The sequence below is a fragment of the Neomonachus schauinslandi genome, chromosome 4 (assembly GCF_002201575.2).
Source record: "Neomonachus schauinslandi chromosome 4, ASM220157v2, whole genome shotgun sequence".
NCBI classification, from domain to species: domain Eukaryota; kingdom Metazoa; phylum Chordata; class Mammalia; order Carnivora; family Phocidae; genus Neomonachus; species Neomonachus schauinslandi.
In genome coordinates, this window is record NC_058406.1 from 166,862,014 (window position 1) to 166,885,467 (window position 23,454).

A 23,454-nucleotide genomic window follows, 5' to 3' on the forward strand; every position below is an offset into this window, starting at 1 on the left:
TTATTTTCAGCTATTCATTCTCCAACAGATGACAACATGAAGGGAGAGATCAAGTAGCCACGTCTATTTAATTCAGCGTGCATTCATAGTAATACAAATGTTTCAGTGTCATTTCAATGCAAAAGGATAATGTAAAAAAAAGGGTCAGAAATCTAAAATTAGAAGTCACTAGTCAAACTGGATATAAATATTACATACATGTACTTCCACTTCCTGTAAGCAATTAGTATAATAGTAGACAGAATGGGATAACTATGTAGGGGCTTAATTTTGTGTTAGACTCCGTTATTTCTGAAGCCTCCCTTCTCCAGAAAAACCCTGTGCTTTGATTCAAAAGAAAGGGGTCGATAGCACATACGAGACTCTGCAACATCACACAGCCACATAAAACTGTCATTGTGAAATACTGCGCTGCATGATTTTGTTACTGCTTCTTTTATTCTTGCAGCAATGGACACACAACCTCAGAGGATGAATTTGCCACTTCAAGGCTCGTGCCTGGCGTTGGATAGAAACAATAAAAACGGTCTTGGGAACAGGAGCCCCCAGGGATGTAGGCACTGCCATCTAATCTGACAGCAAATCCACCGCTGAATTAATAATTTTTATACTTCCCACATTCTGAATTATTTTTTTTCTCAGATGAGAGGGTTCCTCCATTCCTAGAAAGGAGCCCAACCCTGAAATTAAATCCAATGCCACAAAACCAGATTTCTTTCATCAGATATTCATACACTAAAGCTAAAATCTTAGGTTCAGATGATAAGCACACTTTTTAAAATAATTAGCAGATCCTTTAACCAAGAATCAGAATGCCTACAAACTTTATAAAAGCATATGCAAAAGTTTGATGTGTACTTTTCTGAAAGGTTTTAGAATCCACAGAGTGGTCTGAGATCTAAAAAATTCAATAAGGGACTACAAAATTGTTTAATTAATTTAATTAAAAAATAGTTAATTTAATTATAGGGAAAAATCAGAATTAAAGCTACACTGAACAGAATGTGTTTGTGTAGAAGAAATGTGATGACAAACTTTTATCATGCACACTATAACAGAAAAAAGGAAACCCATTTGTTTAATAAAAGATAAGTTGAATTCACACATGTAATTGGGAAGCTTTTGTTGTTATTGCTGTTATGGATTAATGTACAAAGAGAGTCTTTATCGTATGAGTGGAATTTAAAAGCCTGGTAGAAACAAGCCCATTCTCAGGCTTATAAAACAAGCCTTTACAGATAATTATGTTTTATTACTCTTCATTTTATGGGGATTGTGTTATACAAAACAAATACCAGATGCCTATTTGTTTTATTCATTTCAGAGGGAAAAGATCCTACAAATACCTCTGCGAATAGAACTGCTTTTAATTAAGCACAATACATAATGAGCACATAAAAATTAATACTGTTTGAAGCCAGCAGGTAGAAACTAAATGTATCGAACACAATTGTGGAATACCCCTTCTTCTCCTGCTGAGCTGAGAAAGAGGACATTCCCAGGCTTATTACTTGGGAGTTGAAATCAGCAAGGGATACTCAAAACAATGTTACCACAGACTCCTTTGGAGGAAAATTAAGGCCAATGTTCATGGAAATATAAAACCTGGAGGATTTAATGCCACCATATTGAACCAGACTCCACATTAACCCTCTTTTATGAAACCAGTGGTCCATGCTGAGCCCTCTGGGTAAAGCTGTTGAGATGGAATGAACCAGGTTCATTTCTGCTCCATCAGAAAAATGCAAAGTGATTTCTGGCATGGTTCTTTCTGGCATGGTGATCTCTGGCAGACTTGATCTGCAAACACCACAGAAGGACATGTCAGACAGTGGCCGATATCGGATTCATACAGCCGGCCTTAAAAAAAAAAGGGGGGGGGGGGAGACAGAGAAAAGGAACAAACTAAAATTTGACAGCTTCTTCCTGTCTGTATCATTCTTGCAGCAATGGACACAAAACCTCAGAAATAAATCATTATCTGTTCAACCGTCAGTTCTAATCGGAAAGTGAAAATTCAGCACCCAGCATTTTGGTCCCCAAATGAGGAAACTGTGGTCTCCTTCTTTTACTGTTCTCCACCTTTGCTTTTGTTTTCTTGTTGGCTTTTGGTGAAATCAGAGTGAGACCCACTGTCTGCCCTTGTGCTAGACTCACTCTCATCCAGCCAGTCCTGATTTGCACGCGCTAGTGCCAAGAGGGACAATAAACAGACACTTTGAAAGCACTATGTGAAGTAATGTGAAACAGCTTGCAATTGTATCTGGCTACCAACTTTCCACAAAGAGCATCGACAAACCTTTTCCCAATCACACTTATTGAAGGGGTCACACCCCAACTTCCACGACCTGTGCTTCGAATCTCAGTTGTCCTGATGGAGGCAAAGCTTTCCGATTCTTCCTCTACAGGAGACTGAGTCTTTACTATAGTGGACTTTGGTCTCTTGGTTAACTGGAAAAAAATAAACTGTATATGATTTTTTATATCTAAAAAAAACAATTAAAATCCTAAGCCTTTTTTAGCCCTTAAAATAGATTTTTTAACAGGTGTGGGAAACTGAGAAATCAAAGCATTTAAACTAGTTATCCCTCAGAAAAACTCATTTTGCTAAAAAACAAACAAAAACAACTTGGACTACCCCTCATTCTGACCAAGAATTGGGGGTGAATATACAGGAAAACAGACTCTGGTCAGTAGTCAAATGCATTTTACACTCTATTATAATGTAATCAAAGGATTATTTTCACAAGAGAATACCTTCAGCTGTTAAAGTGAGAGATCTATATGTACGGACATGGATGCTTGATATATAAGTAAGTGAATAAGATAGGAAATTAGAAAAGAGAACTATATATAAATATAAAAGTAGTAAATGGAGGACATATTACAGGTAACTTTCACTTTCTGTAATATTTGAACTTGGAACAATGCTCAAGTATTACTTCTACAACCTGTAACCTGAATTCTAAAAGAATATTTTTTTCCGAAACATCACCAGATTGTGGTTTATGCTGTAACCCTTGGGTGGCTCTCTCTTCAAAGTTAAATGTAAAATTGAGTTTCCAAGATGAGAACTCTTAGAAGCTAGAAGAGCTTGATTTGAATGGCAGGAGGAGGCCTGATGTAGGATGAGGGGGAGCCGGGACAGGAAGAGAGAGAGAGAGAGAGAGAGAGAGAGAGAGAGTGTGTGTGCGTGTACACATGTGCTTGGGCATGCACAACCTTCACAGGAGGGAGGAAGAGTTTGTTATTAAAAAAAAAAAAGGTAACAAAAAGGAAGAAGTACAATGTAGGTGGTGTGACTCCGGCTGGGGGGAGGGCTTTCAGAACAGCCACAAAGTGCGTCTGATGGTTCCCTGATAACAGCCAGAGAGCACCTCAGGGAAAAGAGGAGTGGTAAAAAAAAAAATCCATCCTTGTGAGTGGTAGTGGGAGATGGCAGGTGCTGCCCCGCCCAGAAGCATCATCTGAAGGCCTGTAAAGAAGAATGAAGTGCCTAGGGATGAACCAGGAAGCTCAAGCCAGCTTGTAGGAAGCCATGATGGATGGCTGTGGATGATGGGTAAGGCCACAGAACTGTATCCCTGGACTTCCTCGGTAAGGTTTATGCCACGGGATTAGAGTCCAGGAGAGATGACTGCACCACACGTGGTTGGCTGAGCATGGCAGGCTGGTGTGCCATTTATCAGCAGACAGGAGGACTGAGGCTCTGTTCCTGACAACGCTGTCGGTCCCTTCCTTGGAGGGAGCACTCAAAGCACAAAGGACTGAACGGCCGGTCCTTTCATGGTGGAGTTGCCCGGATCTACCACAATTCTCTGCAATGACTTCACTCTCTCAGCCTGCTCCCCAAAAGGAGGCAAGCTTTGAACAACAGAAAGGATACCTGGCCAAGAACTGAGGCCCATCCTAGATAATACAATGCACTTCAAGCTCCATAAAGCAGGCTGTTAGGGATATTACAGAATTATGATCAGGAACCTACTCACAGCTAAACTGACAGTCAAAGATACAGGTTATTGCAAAGCCACAAATCATCATCTGATGTTGGTGAATCTCTAATTTCACTCCTAGGTTGAACCTCAAGGTGGGGCGGGGGGGGTGCTGTGGAAAGGACAAATTCTTCTAAACATATTTTCCTATCCGACATCCCCTTTGGGTCGTTGATTCCAAACAAAATTAAAGAATTCAAATAATTCAGTTCCACGAGTCTTTTATTTGGCACTAACAGGCCACCATGACCAAAAGACACTCAATCGACAAGTATTTCTGGAGGATCTACTAGCCACTCAGCACTGTGCCGATGCCAGGGAAACAGATTAAAAAGAAATACACACCGGGATGCCTGGGTGGCTCAGTCGTTAAGCGGCTGCCTTCAGCTCAGGTCATGATCCCAGGGTCCTGGGATTGAGTCCCGTATCGGGCTCCCTGCTCAACAGGGAGCCTGCTTCTCCCTCTGCCTGCAGCTCCCCCTGCTTGTACTCTCGCTCACTCTCTCTCGCCTATGCTCTCTCTAGCAAATAAATAAATAAAATCTAAAAAAAAAAAAAAAGAAAAGAAAGAAATACACACCATCTCTGTTCTCCTGGAGCTGACTGACATTCAGGATGATCACCTGATTTATATCCGACTACTACCAACTTATAACTTACAGTGGACTTACCAACTTGATTCGAAGTAGAATATAAAGTGCGAAACATCCCAAAATCTTTGTGATTAAAAACTATTTAGAGGCAAATGGTAGAGAGAGCCTATCGGCTGCATTTTTCCACCATGAACGGAGGTGCTGTATACTTTGATCCCAATTTTTTTTGGTGGGGGGGGGGGGCTGGCCCTCTTGATTGTGTTTGAAAAAGACATATGCTAAAGAAAACTTTAAATGAAGATGGATTCCAAAATATACCATAGTCTTTCCTCCATCTGTTTTGGTTCAGTAATTTCTAGACTTAAAGAAAGGAGGATGACAAGCTAATCAAACACAGTGACATTTACTAGACACTGTCAAGCAAATGGCTGCCATCGGGGGTGGGGGTGGGGGTGAACTCTAGAGTACAGAGAAGAAGGAGCCGGCTTTACCCTGTAAGGTATATAAAACCAGAGAGATAAAAACTAAATAATTATAATGCAAGGGAGAATGACATAAGGTTTAAAACTGCCCCGGTCTAAATTCTAGAATTTCTCCAGGCCCTGTCATAACAGGATAGAAGAAGGACCCTCAAAGCCTGCATGCCCAGACCCCTGAAATTATATAGGGTGAGAGAATGGGAATGGAGGGAGAAAAACTTCAGAGAGTCCCTTAGATGATCATCTCACCTGCCCCGTGTGGACAGAGAAATGCTTAATCAAGCCTTCTGTTGATGAGGTTGGTGATAACCAGAGAAAGCCCTGGACTGAAGGGCAGGCCAAATAGCCTGCTGATTTATGCTCTGCTATCTGAAAAATCACTAGACCATTTTTATACCCCCAAGGGGAACTCAAATGACAGCCTTCAAATGATAGGTCTTACACCAGGTCCTCCATAGGAGCAAAGTTACAAAGCGCCCAAGCCACCCTACCTGGGAAATCCAAAAGCGAGTATTTTAGATTTTCAGAGACATGTCAAAAAAATCCAATTAATTCACCTCATCTAATTAAATGAGTTAATTGGAAATACAATACGCTATTGTTTATCTCTCTGCTACCTGAATCGACAAGTCAGCTTACTGGGAGAAAGAAAAGCCAGTTTTTATTTTGTGGAGAAGGGATAAGAAGACACTGGGACAAGGAAAGGGGGTACGAAAAAAGTAGTATTTTTAAAAATAGTACCGTGATTCTTGGCAGAAAATAATATCCAACACCTGACTCAGGAATGTTTCCGGGAAAAAGAAAATTTGGATTTTGAATATTTATTCCATATACAAATACAGGCCTACGGTCACCATTGTGCATAAAATATATGGCTGCTCTTTGTCTGGGACTAAGCAATATCAAACTTGGGATGAGGCCAGGAAGGTCTTGCTTTTACTTATACTTAGTGAACCATTCGCCAGAGTCGCTTTTTCAAAAGCTGTTGTTAGAGAACTCTCTATGTGATTCTGTGATTTTCAACAAGAATATAATACCATTCTAACATGTTCGTTTGTTTGTTTGTTTTGATATGATTAAGTTCCGAGGGACAGGATGTCACCCATGGTATATCCCAATCACAGCAAGGGCTGCTACCGTGTGGAATCCAGTAGGAATCAGATCACATCTGGATCTGGTGGCAAAAATGGTATTATGGAAAAGCTCTTACAATGTGTTTGTGGATCAACTGCAGCTGTGTCCCCTGGGAGAAAGGATGAAAATGTAAGTTACACTGTGTCCGAACCCTCCCAGATCTTCAAAACACAGGCTACAGTTTCCTCCCTAATGTTCCCCGGGACCCGCCATTAGAAGTTTACCGTCAGGGACAGGCATCGCTGCCGCTGGTAATTCTATCCTCAAGGAAGAGTCATCAATTGTTAATAGCCATGCAAATTGTGGGAAGCAGAAAGTTATTCACTGCTATTGCTTCCTGACTTGCTAAGTACCCCATCATGATGGGATCACTCTCTTGGCTACTTGAATTGCTAGAGGAAAAAAAAACAACAACTAGTTTTATCTTCTCTATCTGGCACAGGTTTCTCTCGGAAAGCCATTTCAGGTGATCCCAGTGGCACATCGGCCACCGTTTTAATGCATTTTCAAGAGGCAGGGACAAGAAGACCCATGTGATTGCTCCGCTTCACAGAACAAGTGGGAAACAGAATACTTCTGTAAAAGGAGAAAGAATTTTTTTAAAGACACAAAGTCATACTAATGACTTGGACTCTTGGTTGAACACCCTCCCAGAAATGAAAATCTGCTGTATGTTGGCAATAGTTACAACAGGTGGCTGGAATTCTGGGCACTTGCCAAACCACCTTGAGCGTCCATATGACTGGCAAGCTACTATATCAGATGGCACACTACCATTAAAATGAGCTGTAAACAGGTCAAATAAAAGAAGTGAAATGAAAACAATGACAAACACACACAAATGCTAAGTCTGAAATGATATAAGTCGAAGGCATTTTAATGGATCAGATTAATGACAATGGTTAACGGTGGTTATTGATAGAGCGCTTACTGTGTACCCAGCACCCTTCTGAGCATAGGGTGTATAATGTTACTCATGTACTCCTCATAGGAACAACACCATGACGTGGAAATTACCACTATTCCCATGTTACCAGTGCAAAAACTGAAGCAGAGAAGAAAGTCACCCAAGGTTTCATAGTGACACTTGGCTGCAAGTCAAGAGATGTACGTCCATTCCTGACTCTGTCACAACTGGCTGCATGACCTTGGGCAAATTGCCTAACATCCCTGGGTCTCTGTTTCCTTATCTATATAATGCAAGAGTTACACTGAATCTTTAAGGTCATTTCCATGATCTTATTGCTCTGCCCTCCAGACAAAACCACCTGATGCCATGATTGACACCAAGCTTGTCTCCTCAGACAAACATATGACAAACATACAGACATAAACGTACGTGCACAGTAGTCGCAATCAGCACTGAGCTCCTAGGTCTCTGTGCAGGAAAACCAGATGAGGGAAACTGAGGCCCAAGGAGGCTGAAGCAGGCATCAATTCTCCCACAGACTATCTACTTTGTACTTTGAATTTAAGGATGCTCATTTCTTAGCTTATTTTTATAGAAACTTAAGATTTATTCTCATAGCCTTATTTACAATAGTCAAGACATGGAAACAACCTAAGTGCCCACTGACACATGAGTGGATAAAGAAAATGTGGTAGCGATATACAGTGGAATATTATTCAGCCTTAAAAAAGAAGAAAATCTTGCCATTTGCAACAACACAGAAGGACCTTGACAGCATTATGCTAAGTAAAAGATGTGAGACAGAGAAAGACAAATACTGTATTATCTCACTTACATGTAGAATCTAAAAAAAAAAAACAAAAAAACAGAGATACAGAGAACAGATTGGTGGTCACCACAGATGGGGTAGGAGACAGGCAAAATGGGGAAGGGGGTCTAAGGTAAAAGCTTCCAGTTATAAGACAAAAAAGTCCCGAGGATGCAATATACAGCATGTTGACTATTGTTAGCGATACTGTATTGTATCCTGGAAAGCTGCTGAGAAAGCTCTTAAAAATTCTCGTCACAAGAAAAAAAATTGCTATACATCAAATCATTATGGTGTACACCTAAAACTAATACAATGTTAAATGTCAATTATATCTCAATTTTAAAAAAAAAGGATTTCTTTTTTTTTTTTTAAAGATTTTATTTATTTATTCATTAGAGACAGAGAGAGAGAGGCAGAGGGAGAAGCAGGCTCCCAAGGAGCAGGGAGCCCGATGCGGGACTCGATCCCAGGACCCTGAGATCATGACCTGAGCCAAAGGCAGACGCTTAGCCATCTGAGCCACCTAGGCGCCCGGATTTCTTCTGATATTTAATCCTTTTATCCCACTTGGATTACTTCTTATACATGGCTAAATCAAAAGTAAGTATAGGAAAATACTACTGTCTTCCAACTATACTGTGAGGTACCTAAGTTTTATCTTAACATAAAATACCGTTCTTTAAAAAAAAAACAAACATGTAATATAACTCACCTAAATACAGAAAATATTAAGCATTTCCACTCTTTGAATCAATAAAAGACTGCCCTACATTTACCTGTTGGCAACATTACACTTGCATACTTAAAAATGCAGTTATCATGAAAGGTATTGCTTAAAGGTAGCTTTTTTAACGCAGTGTGAATTTTAAAGGAGCATGCAGCATATAAGATATGGTGTTCTCAAGAAAAATGTATTCTCTGCCTCTCAGTAAAGCCAAAGCATTTCAGTTAGCAGATTCCCTGTGATTAGATTTTCAGATTGGCTTACATATACAGACCTAGAAATAATTTTGGAGAATGACCTCACCGAGCTTTGTAAAAAACATAAAACATAATTCATATTTAATCAAGTACCGTACAATTGCCACCAAATCTGAATCAATTTTTAAGATCTATTAGAAGTAATTGTGATACAGTGCATCCTCCATTTTATCCACACACCTTGAGCACTTGTATGCCATCTCCCGTAGACAAGCGAACACAAACAAGCCAGGAGATTTTAAACGCAGGAAATGGAAGCCAGTGGGAGAAACAACGGTACACCTTCCCTTTGCTTTTTTTCCCCTTTGCTCTTTAATTAAATGATAAATCTCGGTATGAATTCATTAGGAGCCTGATAGCTCAATTAAGCACTATGTTATTATATACTCTGGGGCAATGCTTCAGTAGCAGTTAACAGAATTTCGATGTAACCCGAGCAAAAAAACGCAAGCCAAAAGTTGTATTCGACCAACTATTAGGAAGAAAAATTGCAATGAAGGAGGGACAGAAAGTCCCAATACCTACAGACTGTTAAAATTAAATAATAAAAAGGCCATAATGGTTTCTCCTACAGCAATAAATTCTTTGGGTTCGTATTATGCAGCAAACCCCCTCAGTTCATTTTAATTTGGTTTCACTGATGCTCTTATCCAAAAGAACAGTAAAAAGAAAGAGAGGGGAGGGGAGGGGAGGGGAGGGAAGGGAAGGGAAGGGAAGGGAAAGGAAAAAGAAAAAAAACTACCTCGGGGGTTAAAAAGTTTATTGGAAGAAAAAGAAAATGAAAGGGGCACCTGGCTGGCTCATTTGGCTGAGCATGTGGCTCTTGATCGCTGGGTCATGAGTTTGAGCCCCACGTGGGGCGTAGAGATGACTTAAAGTATTTTTTTTCTAAAAATTAAAAGAAAATGAAAATGAAAAGAAACTCTGGGTGAATCAGCAAGTGATCCAATAAAGCCAGAGGGCGCATGGGGAGGTCTGTGCTGTCTACCAGAGCGTTTCAGCTAGAGAATCCGTACTTTGAACACCCAGCCAGCTGTGGTAATAATTCCATCGGTTAAATAAATAGAAGTTGTTTTCACGTACCCAACAAAATCTGAGTGCCTGGTATGGGTGGGTCAGACGTGGTGCTCGGCTGTGAAGACACAAGGTGAGCTCAATGTCACTTCCCCAACGAGGCTCTCCTTCCCCCCATATTTAACACTCAAAACCCTCCCTCACCCCCACTCTCACGGTGCCCCCAAATTACCTAGTGAGCTTTTTAAAAGCCTGGAACTTCAACCCTAGAGGGTTGGCCTGGCTACAAGTAGGGCCCAGGCCCCATTTTCAGAAACTCCCCAGGTTGAGATCCATTGCCTTACCCCATTCCATGCCCTGCTTTTCTCCACAGCATCTAGCACCTTCTAACCCATGCCACTGCTGGTGGCAAAGACAGTGAGCACCTAGAGGGCTGGGATGTCTTGTTCACTGTTGAATCCTCAGTGCCGGCACACAGTAGGTGCTCAGTATGTATTTGTTGAGGAAAGTAATGAAAAACCAACGTGAATCCTCCCCTCAGGGCCTATACAATCTACTTAGGAAAGAGAAAAATAAATAGTTAAATGAATATAAAACCATAGCTGCAACCAAGTATCACATGTTCTATTAGAACACATTATTCTGACCCAGACTTTGGAAGAAGAAAAACGGAGCAGGGGGGCGGCTTTTCCAGAAAGGCAGAAGAGGGTATGTGGGGAAAGTACGGAGGAATGGGGCTCTGCCATGGGGCTGGGGATGGACAGGCAGGCAGAACTGGACCAACCCCACCTTGATTATCATGTGAAAGAACTGTGGGAAGCCTCCAAGGCAAGTTCAGCTAGGGTGGTGGCGTGGTCATACTGTTTTGTCGGTGGTGCTGTGGATGATTTCCACCCATCTGTCAGGGTGCTAGATGTATGTAGCAAGTGTGAAATCCATTTTATACCTCCACCCATCAGTTCCCATTCTGGGCACCCCCAGGATTGTGGGGAAAAAAGCAAAGCAAGCTAAGGTTATATGCTCCAACACGCCTGCCAGGACGACCCCTAAGCAACAATCCTGATGTCCCCTCCCCTCTCCTGGGCACCTCCCTTCTGCAATCCCCAACCTCCATGTGCCATGCCCGGGGCAAGCTGGCCAGCCCTGGCCCAGGGCCACTCTCTCACCTGAGCCCACGGCCAAGTCATTCTGGGTCTTAGTCAATCAGGAGTAGCTCGCGTCATAGGCCCACACCACAATACCAGGAAACTTTGCATTTCTTTACTTTAAAGTCCTGGTATGTGTCATGAAACCCAAGAAATCTGAGTTAGCAACAAACATCAGAAATCCAGTGCTAGCTCAGAGGACACCCCAGGTGTCTAGAGCCCTTGGGGAACTTGCTGAGCTTGGCAGACAAGTTTTCAAATGGAGACCTTATGCTTAGGAGCGGGGAACGATTTTTATTCTAACCATCGGGGTTAAAAAAGTTACAAAATGCATTCCTTGTTCATCTACTTTCTTGAACAAAGGGCAGGGTCCACAAACGATGGCTTGCGGTCAGCCCTGTACTGTGCCGCAGTTCATCAGATATTTACGGACGCTCTGGCCGTGATAGGCAAGGCACTAGGCGGTGGGGCGCCGGGCACACCCCCCAAGACGCTGTAGGACACACTCCCGGGCACTGGGCCGGCTGCTCGCAGACTGCAATGCTTCTTTACCTCTTCTGGGCATGACATGTCACCATTTCCTGGCCTACTTCCTCCCATCCAGGTGGCCAGGGATCCCTTCTTCCTAGATTTGTCTACAGGAGTCCCCTCCTTTCAGATTTACTGCTGCTAATCTACTGTGGGCTGAGAAACCAGATCACCAAACGGGTGAGAACTGTCTACAGCATGGGACGCGATGAGCACTGGGTGTTCTAAGGGACTGAGACATCATGGAACACAACATCTGAAACAAATGGTGTACTCCATGTTGGCTAATTGAATTGAAATTAAAAAAAAAAAAATTGTCCCTCTACAGTAAGATTAAATAAATACTAGGGGAGAAGTCCGAGTGCTCCTCAGTCCATGACAGTATTGTTGGTGAGTGTGGGGTCTTTGGGACATCCAGTCCAGCTTGCAGAGACCGTCAGGGGCCTGCCATGGGGAAGAGTGCAGGTCCAGCTGCCAGGCCGGGCCCGGTTCAGATCCCAGCCGTGTGCTCTTACGTGAGTCACCTGTAAAGATCCTCTGTCTCAGTTAATGCACCTAAAATGCAGCTCTTCCTGCTAGGGTGGACAGAAAGATTGAAGAAGATACTGCCCAGGACCAGGCACACAGAAGGCTCTTAAGAAATATTAGCTGCTATTGCTATTATCGTCACCATCAACCGGGCTCTAATATGTCATGCCAACAGGATATGGCTTCATCAGTGCCTGCCACAGCCAACTTCCCCTAACCACAGACCCCTGTTCCAGGAAGCAACTTCAGGCTGTTCTCTGCAAAAGGATGGCCAACTAAATCAAGAGCGGCAGACTGGCAGGGCAATCTTTTAACTGATGAGACCACCACCATCCCCAAGATGTGTTCTGTGAATGGCTCCCCCCCAGAAGGAGTAACGGTGGCCAGTAAAGTCAATCAGGCTGGGTGCCTCCAGGGCCCCGACAGGAGTGGTCAGAAAAGACTGGGCAGGGGGCGCCTGGGTGGCTCAGATGGTTAAGCGTCTGCCTTCGGTTCAGGTCATGATCCCAGCGTCCTGGGATCGAGCCCCGCATCAGGCTTCCTGCTCAGCGGGGAGCCTGCTTCTCCCTCTCCCTCTGCCTCTCTCCCTGCTCATGCTCTCTCCCTCTCTCTCTCATTCTCTCTGTATCTCTGTGTCTCAAATGAATAAATAAAAAAATCTTAAAAAAAAAAAAAAAAGAAAAGACTGGGCAGTAGCTGGTAGACACGCACAGGGACAGTGGTGCCAGTCAAGGGAGATATGAAGGCCCAGAGTGGGAAGAAAGGTATTGTGCTGAGTTTTGAGAACCTGCTGGGGCACTTCCAGATCAGTGTTCTGTTCCACGTCTCCTCAAATAAATCCTGTGACTTCAAGTGGCCTGAGTAATTTTCTGCTTTTTGTCACCTGGGGGCCTGCCGAGAAACAGCCCAGGGAGGATACCGATGAGCTGAGCTCCATTCATACAAGTCCCTCCCGATGTCACCCTCCACCGGTGAGGGTGCACAAGTCCACTGCAAAAACGGGAAGCTGCGTTCTTAGAGTAGCGAACCAGGGATCATGAAGGATACGGAGTCAGGGAAGTGCCTGACTGCCCCACAGGCCACCCTCTCCCTGCCCCAGGCCACCTGCAAGCTCCAACTTGAAGGCCCCTTGTAGATCTTTCCACAGCCGAGGGACACGAGAGCCCTGCTTCCCCGGTCCCAACCACAATTTCCCGGGGATTAGGCACCAAGGAAGAGAGGAACAGTTATTTCTGTGGCTTCGTTAAGAAGAGCCAAGTTATGAAATAAGCAAACCACTGTGGTTGACTACAAAAAAGCAGGAAGATGGTTTTTAATAATAACACCACCCTGTAGAACACATAGGCATTTATAAGGAATGTTCATACGCGCCACCTCATCACAACCCCTTCACGACCCTGTGAGGTGAGTGTCAGGATCTCCACTTGAGGATGTGGAAACTGAGGCAGAGGCTAAGCACCTCGTCCAGGAATCTGTGGGGGTCACTTCCTTCCTCGGCCCGGGGTCACAGGCTGTCTTCTAAAGGTTTTCCAAGAAGACTAGAGGGCACACAAAGCGAGGACGTGTATCCTGACACATGGCCCTTACTGCTCAGAGCAATGAGATGCGAAGCAAGCCCTGAACATAACGAAGCATAAACCATCTGTTTGCTGTGCTTCTGGTCTCGCTTTGTCAATCACTTAGACGAGTGCCTCCTTCGCACTTAAGAGTCCAGACCTTAACCTAACCGGATGCCCAGAGCTCAAGCGACCTGCCCCAACTCACCTCCCCTGCGCCATGGTGTCAGCAACCACTGGGAAAACAGAACCGGGGCTCTGATGAACAGTTAGCTGAGAGAATGACATCTCTGAGGGGTAGGCCTGCAGATTCCAAGGTCCCGGGGAAGGCCGCACCGTGTGAGGAGAAAGAAGGCTGAGGGGGCCTGCTCAAGAAGAGACTCACGGAGGTTTTTGGCTCAGGCAAAAAAAAAAACGAAACTTCAAAGGGAACAGAAGCTGTGGGAGCTTCAAAGACCCCCTGCAGGACCAGTTAACACCTACAAATGTTTATCTAAGCAGTCATTTAATGATGGCGACTTCACTAAATGGATGCTCAGCCTCACCTCAAAAAATAGCTGTTCCTCTCAGAAAGGCTGGGCTGGAGGGAGGGAGGGGGGAAGGGGGTAGGGGAAGTTCTGTGTTGTTCTCTGAGAGACCTAACTCAAGGCAAAGACAAACACCCAATACCCAAGTGACAGTCATCACAGACTTACTTATAATAATAAAAAAGCAATAAAGAATTATAAGAAGAACACTAAAAAAATCTTATTTATATAATAACAAAAATGAAAAATAAGAAACAACAAATTTCAGGGCGCCTGGGTGGCTCAGTTGGTTAAGCGACTGCCTTCAGCTCAGGTCATGATCCTGGAGTCCCAGGATGGAGTCCCGCATCAGGCTCCCTGCTCAGCGGGGAGTCCGCTTCTCCCTCTCATCCTCTTCCCTCTCACGCTCTCTGTCTCTCATTCTTTCTCTCTCAAATAAATAAATAAAATCTTTAAAAAAAAAACAACAAATTTCTTAAGAAAACGTAAATGGTTAAATAAACTATGGTACAAGCTATGGGTTCATAAAAAAAACCCATCCAGCCATTAAAATCCCATTTTAGTATTTTATTTTTTTTAAATCCTGTTTTAATATTTTAATGGGATTTCCCTATTTAGTAGAAGTGGAAAATGTTCTTGGATAATGTTAAGAAAAAAGCAACATGCAAAAATACATTCAAGTCTGACTTCAAACCCGACAGACTAGAACGGGAAGAAAGGTCAAGGGTGTGTGGTTCACGGCTACAGCCCCAGGTCCAATGCCTGTGTGTCTGACACAAACAAGGCACTTAAGGAAAATGTGTTGAATTCATTATTTACTTACAATTAATTAAGTGATAATTATCATATCTATACAAGGTACTTGGGTATGCAGAGGTAGAATGATATAATCATAAAGGCACAGATGTATGCTGTAACTGGCCAAGGACACCGAAGCTTAATCACAGTGGTTAGTTCTTCTAATAGGGAGTTCTTATCAAGGGGATTGGAGAAAAAATTTATTTTCACATTTGTACCTTCTCTCTTTTACCAATTTTTCACAAAGGCACGGTCTAACTTTTATAATTTTCTAATTACTATTTTGCCTTGGGGGGCTGGAAGATCTGGGAGAAGTGGGGTAAGGTGAGTTCCAGAAACCTGGCCCATTCTGTCAGAAATGGAATCTTCCATTGGGTTTCCCATTTCTACCGGAACATGCTGTTTACCTGTTTACCTAGGGCAACCTTCACTCCTGTCCTGTCTCACAGTTCACTTGCAACCAGAGGGGGGAAACCCTGCTCACGATCACGTGATCAGTGAGGGCAAAGTTCACACACAGTCCTTTTCCTTGCTTAGAAGAGCTCTAGGAGAGAACTAAAAGAATTTGCACAAAGTTATAACGGGAAGAATTTAAGGAGTTCAATGCTTAAATGTCAAAATTAGGGGCTACTGTGATCACATCTCTGAGCCAGATTTTTTTCTTGGGAAACATGTTATTTAAAAAGCAGTAGAAAGGGCGCCTGGGTGGCTCAGTTGGTTAAGCGACTGCCTTCGGCTCAGGTCATGATCCTGGAGTCCCTGGATCGAGTCCCGCATCGGGCTCCCTGCTCGGCGGGGAGCCTGCTTCTCCCTCTGACCCTCCCCCCTCTCATGTGCTCTCTGTCTCTCTCATTCTCTCTCTCTCAAATAAATAAATAAAATCTTTAAAAAAAAAAAAAAGCAGTAGAAAAAAAAAGATGATATACAAACACCTGAAACACACTAAACTCACTAATAACGTAAGAACAGGTGGAAATTTCATTCAATTCTTTAAGGCAGTAACATTTCGTAGAGGGAAAAAGAATGGACTCAGGAATCCAAGCGCCCCCGTTAGAACACCACCATTTATTCACCAGCTATGTGACTCTGGGCTCCTTCCTTTACCCTCTCCAGGCCTGCACTCTAATCTGTAAAATGGGGATTTAACCCACCTCACGCTGTTGTTGAAAGGCTGAGATGAGCTAATAAAGGTAAATGCAAATCACAGGCACTCAACAGATCTTCCACTTTTGAGGGAGTCCCTGTTCAGTCGACAAACTTGGTCACAAGCGGAAGAGTTTCTAAGTAAAAGCCATCAGTCATTGAGCTCAGGGCAACACAAGCCCGCTGTCCGCGTGTGAACACGGAACGTGCTCAGGAGACTGCCGAAGCCAGTGACCACCTAGCCTGACCTGGTTAACTCTCGGGGTGGCGGCAGGCCTCAGTGAGAATGAGAGGACTGGATGAAAAGGCTGGGCTTGTGGCCTCAGTTCAGCCACTTCCAAAGCTGTGCCCCCTTAGACACACCACCTCGCCACAGCTGGTCTCAGTCTACACACCTGTCAAATGGCCTCGCAAGACACCCTGCAGCCAGGACGTATCAAGTGCAGCCTCTGGAGTGATATTAGTATACTCAAGGTCATTTTCTAGCAGTGTTCTGGGAGGCAGAGCTACAGGCCTTCAGACAAAGACAACAATCGCCACCTGAGGGTGTGACAACTCCCCTTCTGCCAAGTGTGTGTCACCTAGAGCTGCTGGTACAGTCAGGGGGACCAACAGTGGCCTCCCCTTGCAGGGCCTGTCCAAGCCTTATTAGCAAGCCATTCGCTCTATGACGAAATTCTAGCTTAGGTCAGATTCTACTCTAAACCAAGTCGTTTGTTGACCTGGACTCAACCAATATGTAAATGTCCCCAGAGGTGGAGCCCCCAGCACCCCTACCTTTATTTGGGGGATTCCCTGGAAATGAGGCTCCCAGATCCTCTCCAGAAAGCAAGTTCAGATGGAGGTTAAGAAAGGGGTAGCAGAGAGAACTAGAACCTGAGTGCAAGAAGACACACTTGCCAATTTCATAATTCTGCATAATGCATAATGGTCCCTATCTTTCTTTTTAAACTGTGCTTGTATGGTTTATTTTAGAAATGCTTTTGTGCTATCATACAACTGTAGGGGGAGAGGCACTCATATTTTACATTTAAAACCTAAGAAGCACAATTTCCACCTTTCATTTTAGAGGAGGAAAACATTCACCTTAAGGTTCACTGCTGGATCATGAACTTGCTCAAGGAGTCTGTTAATATAGTTTGGGATGGTGGGAAATAAACAAATAATCATTTACAATTATTACTTGGGCACATTTCCTTTTTCTATGAACATATCTGTATTCAACTTATCATTCGGTTAATTCATAGTCTGGTCCCTAAATCCCTTAGGGCCAAATTGAAAGGTCCAAAAACCTCCTACTTTGACTAAACAGCTCCAGGGACCAACACCTTCGTTAGCAATGAAAAGCAGAAGGTAGGCCCTAGAGCAAGAATTTGAAAGTCTGAGGATGTGGCTGTGTATCAGCCCCTTAAATTCTATGACAAATGGTACACGTATGTCATTTTTGGTTGTTTTTTTTTTTTCTTTCCAAGTTTGTCCAAGGTCTTCCTCAGCTCCCCAAAGGATTCCAAGAGAAATCCCCCAAGAAACAGCATCAGTAAGGATCTCCTAGCCGCTGGAGAGCTTTCAAGTGCATCTGCAATTGAAGATGGAACACTGTATGTCAAGAGGGAAAATTCAGAAGGCCTGCATCCTAGGGCTACCCACCCCTGCCACTAACCAGTTTTTTAACCTTAAGCAAGTCCCTCAAACATTCTATCCCTCCGTTTCCACATCTGTAAAATGAAGATCCTGGAAGCTGGATGATCACTTAGCTTCAGGACTCTTAAAAATACCAAGATTGTGAGGCAGAGTTTCAGCAAACACAGGAAAAGACATCAAAAAGGCCTGCACAAAATCCTGCCTGTTCCCAAAAGAGCTGCTTAAAATACTCACCACTGCCTTCCTTGGAGGGGTCAAAGATAGAAGCCACCTCTCATTTCCTTTTTTTCTCCTATTTCAGAAAGCCAAATTTGAAGCTTCGCAATAATGCCCCTTGAAGGGATTTGAACTATGAAGTTCATGCAAAAAAAAATATAGTAGCTCTGTAAGGATGCATAAGAAGCTCAAAGGAGTCAAACAGAATTTCTCTAAAGCCTCATTCCAAATCATGTAATCACTGCAGCACCTTATTTTAGCCAGTCTCACCTACATCTGTTAATATGTGCAACTGATGAAAATTAATTATGGGTGTCATGAAAATGGATGTTTTAATATAATCCTGGAAGTCTGGCTCAAAACTATTGCTGTTAGAAGAGAAAAGTATTTCCCCTCACACCGTGCAGCTCTTTTATACTTTCAGTAATAAATGTCTGATTTTCACAAAAGTGCAGGTGAGATGGAAGTCCTCAACCACTTAGCACGACTTCCTCATCATCACATAAGGCTAAATTTCACTAAGGGCAACTGTTTTTTTTTTTTTTCTGTTGGTACACCTGTGTATATTCTGTAGGACCCTAACTAGGCTGTGGTACCATAAATCGTCAACCTAATTATCAGACCTCGTAAGTCCAAAGCAAACTTACATTGTGGGCTGCTGGTGGCAGCAAATTAAACTGAAGGCTTTTCATAGGCACCTGCTAATGAAGAGAAGTGGACGAAAACTGACCGTGTTTTTACAAGCCATTACCAAATGGATGCGTACAGCGCCCCTAAAGGACTTGAAAACCCATTCCACAAAAGGATAAACTAACATCTGGGGTAACAAATCAAAAGTCTCACGATGAGTCAAGTATGACAAGTCAGACTTACATGACCTGTACAGACCTAACTTCAAGAGCACTTCCTTCTCTAAGACCCTGAAGAGAGAGATTAGCACCAGACTGGAGTTCTGCATCTCACATCCTCGAGACTCACTTCCAGAACACAGCAAACAGGGTGGAAAGGAATTGTTGGTTCTGAACAGAGCACGCAGTTGCTCGCTACGCATGAGCACTGTCACTGTGTTTCCAGGCTCAGTCTTCATCTTCATGTGCTTCAAAGTCAACAGTAAAAGGCAATCATGTTTGCAAGTACCGTTTTTCAATGATCACAGGTTCTGATAACTCAAGGAGAGGAATGAGTTAAAACTCCAGGTAGACCAGGCTAATGAACATGAACGTTCTACAGCACCATCCCGTCCCACTGAACAAGGTTAGAGCTGGAAAGTGTGCAAAAGGGGAACATGAAAAACATCCAGAAGTGACTCTGCTGGAGAAATCCCTGCTCGGGAGAAAGCGCAAACTTGGCTTTCCTAACTAAATGCCACTTTCCAGATGAGACCCAATCCGGAGGGCTGGACCCCTTGTGGTCTTTAAACCCAAAACAAGAGCGTGGGTGTCAGATTTCCTGGCCCAATCCCAAAGAGGTCAAAAATTAGTTAGATTTAACTGGCAAAAATTAGAGGTTCTACGAAACCAGCCCCTCCTTCCTTCATTGCCAAGCTCTAGGAAAAGCTTCAGCAGGGAATGTGGAGATAAAATATTTATTTGGGGAATAAGAGGGTAAAAAAAGATGACTGTCTTATGGGATCGAGGGTGTTTCCCGAATAAATGTATCATTCAGATTTCCTAAGCTGAGAACTCAGCTCCAGCTCCTTTAGGAGAATGAGGACCACCGCGATCCTTCCACAAAATTCGGTGAGACTGCTTTAGAAGACACCAAAAGGTTAGACTTCATCTGGAGTTACTCCAGCATAAACCAGACAAAGGAATTCCTGAAAGGCTATAAGCATTTTTTTCTTACAAGCACCCACAGGAATAGGTCAATGTAAATGTCGTGTAAACAAAGCAGTTTATTACTAACCATAGTTTGTTTCTCTTGTGAGAAAATTTTAATCCATTGCAACTACACCCAACATTCACACGTAACTACCCCGAAGAAGAGTAAAATATGGATTCATAATTGACCCTAGCCTCGGGTTTTCTTATGCTTGGAAGGCAAGGGGTGTTGGGGGTTGGGGAATCCGAGGGTTTGATACTTTCTCCTTCGGTGTCTGTGATCCAGTATAGGAGGACTTTAATTTCCCTTCCAATCACTCCTACAGAGGCCCGAGTGTCTGAGGAAATCCACAGACAACAATCAAACCTTTCATTTTAGGGTTGCCTTCCCACTATAGCCCTTCCTGTGCCAATCAGGTTTGCGAAGCGTTTCCCCTGTTCTGCATTTCATGAATCAACTGCAAAATCTGCCAACCTCTGCCAGTTCCTCTTGTACTCAGCTGAGAGGTTCCCCCTTCCCTCCCTGGGTAGCACAAGGCTGCTCTGGTTTTTAACTGGCGTAACGTGGAAATGCACTGTAGGAGCTCACTAACTCTTTCACAGCCAGCTACAAGTGAGAGTCTGGGGCTCCGACCCCATCTACTCGGAAACTGACCCGCCAAGCTCAGGTTAAAGCAGATTTGTAGAAACTAGCTTTGACCCCAAATCCTGTGTCAGTGACTGTCACTGGAGGGAAAAGGAAGAGAAAGAAAGGCTACAAAGTATCCGACTCAGTTACTTAGCAACTGGACAAAACTAGCCTCACTACAGAGGGTAAGGAGGCATCTCACGCCCATTCAAAGAGTAACAGTCTCCGATTGACATGCAAATAATAAAGACAAAAGGGAAAGGGAAATCTAAATTAGCAACTGGAGTTTACAGCAAGTGGGGCTGGGGCCCAGATTTTAAAAACAGCTTCTCCCTAGGAAGGAGATAGGATACAAACATACAAACACATATACATGAATGAATGAATGCGTGAATGAATGAGTGAGTGAGTGAATGAATGAATGAATGAATGGAAGAAAGATCACAGGCCCGGATCAGCTTAAGGTCTCCCTTCGCAAAAGTCAATGCCATGGAAGGTAGGGAGAAGCCAGGCACAGAAAGTTCAGTAGCGTAAATTAAAACACTTCCACCACTAACGTAAATTTAAGGTGTACAGAAATCTGACAACTGGAGGCTGCGAAATTCCCGGGAAAGCAGTACCCCTACTCGTGAGAAAAGCAAATAAAGCATCAACCTTGGAGGGGGGTGGGGAGGTCTCCAGACTGTGGGTGGATTCAGAGCCTCTTCGGGGTCCCTAGACCTCCTCACAGACACCCTCCCTCACCCACTGGTGAAGCACGGTTTCCAAACTTGGCTCAAACCCACGCCTTTCACAGAAGACACATGGCCCTGAAGGATTTCCAAGCCAGAGGGAGACACGGTCGCCTACTTGGCCCAGGAAAGTGCTCCGGGCTTCTCCGTTTGCCCAAGGAGCTCAAGCTCTCGGTCCCCAGCTCCTAGCCACGGGCCTGAACCAGGCTGCTCAGTCCCAGGCTCCCTCCAAGCCGGAGGGGAAGAGGCCGGAGGGCCCCTCTGCCCCACCCCATCCCCCAACCTCACACCTGGCTGAGGTGGGCAGGGCCCCTGGCGGACCGGCAGAGGCCTGACAGCGGAGCCACTTACTTCTCATACTCGGTGTTGTCTCTGTCACAGCGAGAATCCTTGTGCTTTTGCCAGTCTTTGCCGTGCTTGCAGGTGGTGAGGAGCACCACGTCCTCTCCGTTATGGACGTGATATAAGGCATTCCTGGTGTCCGACCCTATCCCTGTCAGGTACCTCTTCCCCTTGAATACCAGCATATACTTCCTGAGAGGAGGGATGGTGTTAAACTTCAAAAACCCCCTCTCCCCTCCTGTCCTCGGATGATCCTTAGAAAAGAGGGGAATGGAAACATCAAAGTTGGGTCGGAAGTTTTCAGTACTGATGCTGGCTTTGGCCAGCATCGCCTGGCCGATGTCAAACCCCACGTCCTCGGTGTAGTCAGGCCAAGTGCCGGAATATAAATTAAAAATTAAATGGTTCCTACCATTGTTCCACAAGTGGAGACTCTGCACTTTGGATCTCAAATTGTGCACATACTGAGGTGACAACTGGTCTCTGTCTAAAGTATCCAGACTCAGGACAAAGAGGCACGCCTGGCTGGGGTCCGAGGTGTAGAACCTGGAGCCCTCGATGGCCGCTAGAATGTTTTGGTAACTTTCGGCGATTTTCTCCCCTTTTTGCTGCGGGTACACGTAGACTTTGAAGCCGTTTTTCTTGCAAAGGGTGAAATCGAAGCAGGACTCCATGCGGCACTTCTTGCCTTTGTAGATGCTCGAGTTGGCGTCTCGCTTCTGCCGGGGGGATATGTGCACGCTGGAATCCTCGTTTTCCAATTGATCCCAAGGAACGAAGGGGCGCAGAGCGTCCGGGAAGCGGGGCCAGAAATGATCCGGACTCGGGTGGTGCAAGCCATTCCGACCGCTGTGCTCTTCTCTCCGGCTGTGGCTCCTTGATGCCCTAAACTGCAAGCCTCCGAAATAAAACAAAAGGGCGAGACAAGAGCCAGCTGAGAGCAGGATGAAATAGCGTTTTTTGGCCTGCATGTGTCCTGCCTGGGTCAAGAGGGTTGTAAATAAACACGAGGATCACCCAAGTTTCCCAATCAACACTTTCAGCTCCAGTCCGCCATCTTCCCGCCTGTAAAGACTTCAAACTCTCCGCTCCCACCTTCTCTGGATGCCTTTCCCCAAGCCGTGGACTGATCCAGCGCATGTGGGCGATTTCTTTAACTTTCTCCCCTTCGGTCTTTCATCTTTGGCTTGCACAATGGACGGGAGAAAGCGGGGCTGAATATTTCTCACCCAGGGCGGGCGACCAGCGGACTGTAATTTTCTTGCATGCAACAAGACGGAGGTAAAGAAAGAGAGGGGGGAAAAAAAGCTCCCGATGCCCAATCAATGGCAAGGCGAAGTGATTTCCTTGCCTCTCGGATTCCTCTCGGCAGCGTGGAAAACGAGCCCCGGGAAAGCAACTTCAACTCAGCCACACTCCCGTGCAGAGCACTCCGGTTCCAACAAGTCAGCCGATCCCCGGGTTCAGCCGGCTAGTGCATCTTGCAGCTGGGGCGCCGTAACCTCACAAATCCCTGCATCTCTCTTTATTCCCTTCTGCAGCGGCTCCAAGACTCCGGCGGTGTTTACTCCTGCGCTCGCGGGGCCGGCCCCCGGGACGCGCGGCGGCCCGGCTGGAGGCGGCGGCGGCGGCGCTGGGTGACGGCGGCGGCGCGTCCTCCCCGCGGGCAGTGCCGGCCCCGAGCGGCGCTTCGCAGGCCCCCGCGCGATCGCCGCCGACCGCCGCGTTCGGTCGCCGAATGTTACCCGGTTCTGAATGTTACACTTACACATTCCATTCCCGACACGACAGCGCTGACCTCATCCATCCACGCAGCCCGCGCTGCCATTGGCCGAGCGTCACGTCCGGGGGGGGCGGTGCTTCCGCTGCGCCCATTCATAACCCCCGGCCGCCGGTCGAGGCGCCGGCGCGGCGCGGGGCCGCGGGGGCGCGGGGGG

The 23,454-nt window shown here is 45.0% G+C and overlaps 1 protein-coding gene across 1 annotated transcript in view; it reads right to left on the reverse strand.

The window, feature by feature from the left end:
- EXT1 (exostosin glycosyltransferase 1) overlaps positions 1-23,242 on the reverse strand; it is a 276,879-nt gene extending 253,637 nt beyond the window's left edge. The window contains exon 1 of the mRNA XM_044914657.1: positions 21,527-23,242. Coding sequence (XP_044770592.1) covers positions 21,527-22,488 — 962 coding nt within the window. The 5' untranslated portion in view covers positions 22,489-23,242. The remainder of the gene's footprint in view (positions 1-21,526) is intronic.
- Positions 23,243-23,454: the final 212 nt, after the last annotated feature.